The sequence below is a fragment of the Arachis stenosperma genome, chromosome 10 (genome assembly GCF_014773155.1).
Source record: "Arachis stenosperma cultivar V10309 chromosome 10, arast.V10309.gnm1.PFL2, whole genome shotgun sequence".
Taxonomy (NCBI): domain Eukaryota; kingdom Viridiplantae; phylum Streptophyta; class Magnoliopsida; order Fabales; family Fabaceae; genus Arachis; species Arachis stenosperma.
Window position 1 is genome coordinate 93,027,480 of NC_080386.1, and position 7,102 is coordinate 93,034,581.

At 41.6% G+C, this 7,102-nt stretch overlaps 1 protein-coding gene across 1 annotated transcript; it reads left to right on the forward strand.

The window, feature by feature from the left end:
- Positions 1–822: 822 nt before the first annotated feature.
- Positions 823–1,452, forward strand: LOC130957352 (uncharacterized). The gene has a single exon (XM_057884215.1). It carries the CDS (start codon positions 823–825, stop codon positions 1,450–1,452), a length of 630 nt encoding a protein of 209 aa, XP_057740198.1.
- Positions 1,453–7,102: the final 5,650 nt, after the last annotated feature.

The window sequence follows — 7,102 nt, forward strand, 5'->3', positions numbered from 1 at the left end:
ACACCACACAATTTCTACTTAGGTTTTGTAATTCGGACACATCAACTGCGACCGTCACCACAGATCTCGTCCGAGATTGACCTACAGTTTCAGGTAACCCTCGGAACATTGGTGCCGTTGTCGGGGAACCTGGAAGTCATCCCATTATCATGGCAGACAACCTTGACAACGACCACTACTCTGATCTAGAGAACAGGACACCGCACAAAAACGCGGACGCCACACCAAAAGATACATCTCAACCAAATAAAGACAAGAATTTGCCAAGCACAAAAATCCTAGAGGCACTTCTAGCTCAACAAGATCATCTCAAACAGCTCGAAAAGAGACCGAGCATCAACGGGAAGCAGAGAGGGACCTTCGAAGGGAAATTAGGTGACGCCGAGAGTTTGAGGACAAGCTCCTAAAGCTCGTGGCCGACTTTAAAACAAAAATCATCCAGCCTGATCCCGAAGACAGCTCCCACAAATATCAAGATCCATTCACTAAAGAGATTATGAAAGCTAAAGTCCCAAAGGACTTCAAAGCTCCCGACATGACTCTATACAACGGTACATCAGTCCAAGCCATCATCTCAGCAATTTCAGAAGTAGAATGTATCTCACTGACGCCTCAGACGTTATTCGATGCAAAGCCTTCCCAACAACACTAACAAAGACAATAATTAAGTGGTTCGACACTTTGCCCCCCTGATCCATCACAAGTTTTGACGACCTGGCCAAGAAATTTCTTGCCCAATTTTCCATCCAGAAGGACAAAGCCAAACACGCCCCAAGCCTATTAGGGATCAAGTAAGGAGATCGGAAGAGTCTTCGTAGCTACATGGAGAGATTCAACAAAGTGTGCCTGGACATACAAAGCCTACCAACGGAAGCAGCCATTATGGGTCTCATCAATGACCTGCGAGAAGGACCTTTTAGCCACTCCATATCAAAGAAACATCCGACATCTCTGAATAAAGTGCAGGAACGAGCCGAGAAGTACATCAACATGGAGGAAAACTCTCAACTAGGAGAGACATCGAAATCTGGATTCTCCTACTCCTCTCGGAATAAGGATAAAGAGTCCAAGAAAAAAAAAGATCAACATGGTGAGAAGCCTAAAAAATACAACAACTACACCTCCCTTCGGGTGTCTCTCGTGGATATTTACCGAGAAGTGTGCCACACCAAAAAGATTTCACCACCTCGCCCACTCAAAAGCAAGAAAGGAGGAGGAAATCGGACAGAGTACTGCAAATATCACCGAATCTACGGACATCCTACCAATGAGTGCTTCGACTTAAAAAATGTTATTGAGAAATTGGTAAGAGAAGGACGACTAGATCGATATTTAGCCAACAAATCGGAAGAGCCCCGAAAAAAAAGAAAGGACGAAGAGGTCGGGCGAGGAGAGCGACCACTGCGCTCCCCGGAGAGGCACATTCATATGATAAACGGAGGATTTGCATGAGGGGGATCTCAAAATCATCTCGCAAAAGGCACCTTAAAGAAATATATCATGTCGAGGAAGGAGAAGGATCACCCGACCTCCCTGCTATTACTTTCACCCAAGAGGATGCGGCAGGTATCATCTCAGGACACGACGATCCTATGGTCATCACTGTCATATTGGCCAATGATAACCTCCGCCGCACACTGGTGGACCAAGGAAGCTCGGCGGACATCTTGTTTAAACCGGCTTTTGATAAACTCGGCCTACAAGAGAAAGAACTCAGAGCATATCCAGATAGCTTGTTTGAACTAGGAGACACTCCAATCCAACTGCTTGGATACATCTCGCTACACACAACCTTCGGAAAAGGAACCCCATCAAGGACACTCAACATAGACTACATTGTAGTCGACGTAGGCTCAGCTTACAACGTCCTGATAGGTCGGGCAACATTGAATCAGCTCGCAGCAGTAGTTTCAACTCCACATCTATGCATGAAGTTCCCAACTCCAGAAGGGATCGCTAAGATAAAAGGAGATCAGAAAATAGTGCGATGCTATTACAATGAAAGTCTGAACCTCAGAGGCAAAGGGGAATAAATCCACACCATCAAGCTCGGCAGAGTTCGAGGTCGGGAAGAACTTCGCCCACAACCTGAGGGCAAAATCGAAGAAGTCCAGATCGGAGACACCCCTGACAAAACAACAAACATCGGGGCAACTTTGAAACAAGATACAAAAGGCCCTCTGATACAATTCTTAAGGGATAATGCCGACCTCTTTGGTTGGAAAGCCGCAAATATGCCAGGCATAGAACCCAAATTAATGTGCCACAAGCTAGCAGTATACCCAGGATCTCGGCCAGTACAGTAGAAGCGTAGGAAGCTCGAACTAGAAAGATTCCAAGCTGTGGAAGAACAGGTGCAGGCTCTACTAGAGGCAGGGTTCATAAGAGAGGTAAAATACCCATTATGGCTAGCTAATGTTGTTCTAGTGAAAAAGTCAAATGGAAAGTGGTGGATGTGCACCGACTACACTGATCTCAACAAAGCCTGCCCAAAGAATCCCTATCCACTCCCAAATATTGACACTCTAGTAGATGCCTCCTCCAGATACAAGTGCCTCTCTTTCATGGACGCTTATTCGGGATATAATCAAATCCTGATGTATCCACCCGATCAAGAGAAGACCTTATTCTTGACCCCAAAAGCAAATTATTGTTATGTCGTTATGCCGTTCGGACTTAAAAATGCAGGAGCTACTTACCCAAGATTAAAGAACAAAGTCTTCGAAGGCCATATCGGGAAACTCATGGAGGTATATGTGGACGACATGTTGGTGAAAACACAAAGTGAGAAATCATTACTATCCGACCTCACCAAAGTGTTTGACACCATAAGAGAGCATGGCATGCGACTTAATCCCGCAAAATGCACCTTCACAGTAGAAGTGATAAACCCCATTTGTAGGGTTTATCTTATGCTTGATTTAAGGGATTTTATGACCTTTTACCCACATTTATCCATTGAAATAGCATGGTTTTATAACTTCTCCTTTAATTGTGCTTAAGAGTGAAAACATGCTTTTTAGGACTTAAAATAGCTAAATCTAATTCTCCTTGATTCCATTAGATGCCTTGATATGTTTGCTAAGTGATTTCAGATTTACGAGGCAAAGATTGGATCAAGGGAATGAAGGAAAAGTATGTAAAATTGGAGAACTCATGAAGAAATGTAGGAATCACAAAAGCTGTCAAGCCGACCTCTTTGCACTTAATCGACCATAACTTGAGCTACAAAGGTCCAAATGATGCGGTTTTAGTTGGGTTGGAAAGCTAACATCCGGGGCTTCGAAATGATATAAGATTTGCTATAGTTGCTATACGTATAAGGACGCGTATGCGCACTGTACGCATACACCCCGTTGGTGCACGTGATTCACTTCATGCAAACTCGTGGCTAGCGAATTTACAAGCCTTGTGGGCCCAATCCAACTTATTTCTGATGCTATTTAAGCCAAGGATTGAAGGGGGAATGAACATACTTTCATACTCTAGATGTTAGTTACCATTAGTTTAGTTTAGCTTAGTTTAGTAGTTAGAGTTAGTTTCTAGAGAGAGAAGCTCTCACTTCTCTCTAGGATTAGGATTAGGATTGGGTTTAGTTCTTAGATCTAGATTTAGATTCATCTTCTTCTACTTCTATCTTCTCAATTCCTTGTAGTTACATTCATTCTTCTTCTATTCTTTTGTTGTAATCCCTTTTATGTTATTCTTGTGTTTTGTTGTAGATCTACTTTTGTTTCTTCTACTCTCTTTCAATTCAATCAAGGTAATTCATAATAAATGTGTTTCTTTTAATTGTTGTTGTTAATTCCTTTCAATAATTGTTGTTAGATTTCATTCTTGTTGTCAATTTACTATCCTTTTCTTTTGTGCCTTCCAAGTATTTGATGAAATGCTTGGTTGGATTTTAGTGTAGGTTTTGTTCCTCTTGGCCTAGGTAGAGTAATTAGTGACTCTTGAGTTATATAATTCCTTTGTTGATTGATAATTAGAAGTTGCTAATTGATTTGAATGCCTCTAAAGCTAGTCTTTCCTTTAGGAGTTGATTAGGACTTGAGGAATCAAATTGATTCATCCACTTGACTTTCCTCCATGGTTAGAGGTTAACTAAGTGGGAGTAATGGACAATTTGTTATCACAATTGAGGAGGATAACTAGGATAGGACTTCTAGTACTTATATCTTACCAAGAGCTTTGTTAGTTGTTAGTTTATTTCCTTTGCCATTTATATTTCTTGTCTAAAATCTCAAAAACCCCAAAATAACTCACAACCAATAACAAGACACTTTATTATAATTCCTAGGGAGAACGACCCGAGGTTCAATACTTCGGTTTATAAATCTAGGGGTTTGTACTTATGACAAACAAATGTTTGTATGAAAGGATTATTGTTGGTTTAGAAAATATACTTTACAACGAGATTTCCTTAGTGAAATTCTAAACCGTCAAAAATCCAATCATCAAAATGGCGCCGTTGCCGGGGAATTGCAATGGTGTTGTGTTATTGGTTATTGTATATATGTGAATATTGTGAATAGCTTGATTTTTGGATTGCTTGCTAGTTTTTGCTAGTCTTAGTATTTTGTTTCATTATTTCTTATTAGTTTTTGTTCCTTATTTTCTCTTGCTACCATGAATTCTCACTTTGGCTATGAGTGTAATTACAACTATGTTGTAGGTGATGAGAACTATAATGAGAATGTGTATCAAGGATGGGATAACCAAAGGTGGGAGGAGCCATATGCATATGATCAATCCTCTTGGCAACAACCTCCACCAATGCACTATGAAGAAGAGCCATTCTATGATGCATATCAATCCAATGGCTATGGTGAATCACCTTGTGACTTTCAAGAACCACCACCATATGCCTATGAACCATATCCTCAACATAACTCTCAACCATACTCACAAACCCATCCTTACCAACCACCTTCATATGACCCTAATCCATATCTATCCTACCAACAACCATATGAGCCATATGAACCACATATAGAGCCACCACCATTCCAACATCAATATTTTCAAGAGCCACCTCCTCCACATTATTACCAAGATGAACCACCTCCAATATATGAAAATTTTCAACCACAAGATGAATACTACTTTCCACCACAACGTCCCATGGAAGAATACTCATATCCATTGATCTAAGAGCCATATGATCCTAATCATATTATCCAAGAGGAACAAGAGTCAAGGGATCGTCTCAAGGAAGCATTGGATCAATTTCAAGCAACCATGGAGTGTGTTGTGCAACAAGTGGAAAGAGTGGAAAATATTGAACCACCACATCATTACTATGATGAACCACCTTCCTATTATGAACCCTTCTCCCAAAATGATGAACCCTTCCACCCACCCCAACCTCCAATGGATGAAACCCTTGGTGTTCTTGTTCAAGGGCAAGAAGACATGAAAAGGGATGTGCAACATTTCATGGCCGCCTTGGATGCGGTAACAAATCAATTAGCCTCCCAATGCTTGAACACTCAAGGAACTCCCACGGCTACATGTGGAGAATCAAATGAAGAACATAGCATGAAGGAGAGATTGGAAACTCCGGTGGAAAATGAGGGAAGTTGCTTTGTATTGGAACAATTGGAAGAAGCTTTAATTGTTGAAGACAAGGAAGAAGTGGTAGAAGACTTAGAAGATGCGGAGCTTCCATGGGAACATAGAGTTGAAGAAAACCCGTCCAACATGATTGAAATTGATGCTAGGGAGGAAAGTGCACACCTTCCAAAGCATATCCCATATGAAGACTTGGATGGGATAGAGCAAGAATTGAGTTCCCATGGCAATGAAGAGCAAGCATCAAGTCCTAGTAGTGGAGAATCCTTTGAACTTGAAGAACCTTCTCCCGGTGCATTTGAAAATGTTGTGGAGGTAAACTTCTTTCACCCTCCCAATTATAGTTTGATTAAGGGAAAAGGCTTAGATAGTATTAATGAACAAAGGATTGAATTAGAGAAATCTTGTGAAGAGGTGGAAGTCCTTAGAAATAGAAGGATGGGAGTGGAATACGCTTTGTCAAGATCGTTGGAAGCATCTTTGCCTAGGTTGTCATCTACTCCTTCACTTGAGTGGGTAAAATTCATTTCTATTAGCTTTATTGTCCCACTTGAGTATGGCTTGCTTGAAACAGATGGTCAACTTAGGATGCTTTGTGAGATGAAGCGTAAGCGAAAGATGTTTTGTGGTTGGCGTTGCAAATCAAGGCTCATTATGGTTGATACTTCAAGAGTTGAATACAAAGGTGGGAATAGTGCTCAAATAGATGGGTCTAGGAGGATTGTTGGGCACTTCATAGAAAATTCATCTTGTTCACCACCCGGATGGACTAATAATGATGATCAACCTCAAGACGGGTGTGAAAACAAAGTGTGGGACCCCGGATTACAAGAAGAGGACCAACTTTGGGAGTCCCAAACTTGTGAAGAACTCCATCAAGACTTGGCTCAATCCATAAGAAATCTTGGGGCACAATGGAGAACCAAGCATTGGTGGGAGTTCCAAGATGAGTACAAGCACAAGCCACCTTGATGAGGAGCTCCCCATAAGTCCAACTTAAGGACAATAAACAAAAGTGCTAGGTGGGAGACAACCCACCATGGTAATTTCTTTTCATTTTCCTTTTTGTACATATTGGTAAAAGTAGTTTAAATTCATGTTTTGATTAGTTTGTTGAGTTTAATTAGCACTTTATCATGTTAAATAAGGTTTTGGGGTGTTTTGGTAGCTGTTTGGAGGTTTGGAATGCTTGGATTGGTGCAAAAAAAAAAAATATAGCAAAAAAATTTTTGAAAAATAGAGCACCATCCACGCGTACGCGCACTGTGCGCGTACGCGTGCATCAAGCGTTTTCGACCATCCACGCGCGCGCGCCAACCACGCGTACGCGTGAATTGAGAAGTTCCACATTCCATACATTTTCCAGAGAGTTATGCCTGCGCTGCACCTATGTTGTGCCTTTGGCACAACCCCACTCGCGCGTACGCGCACATGATGCGTACGCCACTCTCGAAATAAGCCATCAACGCGCACGCGCCATGCATGCGTACGCATGGGTGCCCTTCCTTTAATCCACTTCTTTTCTTCT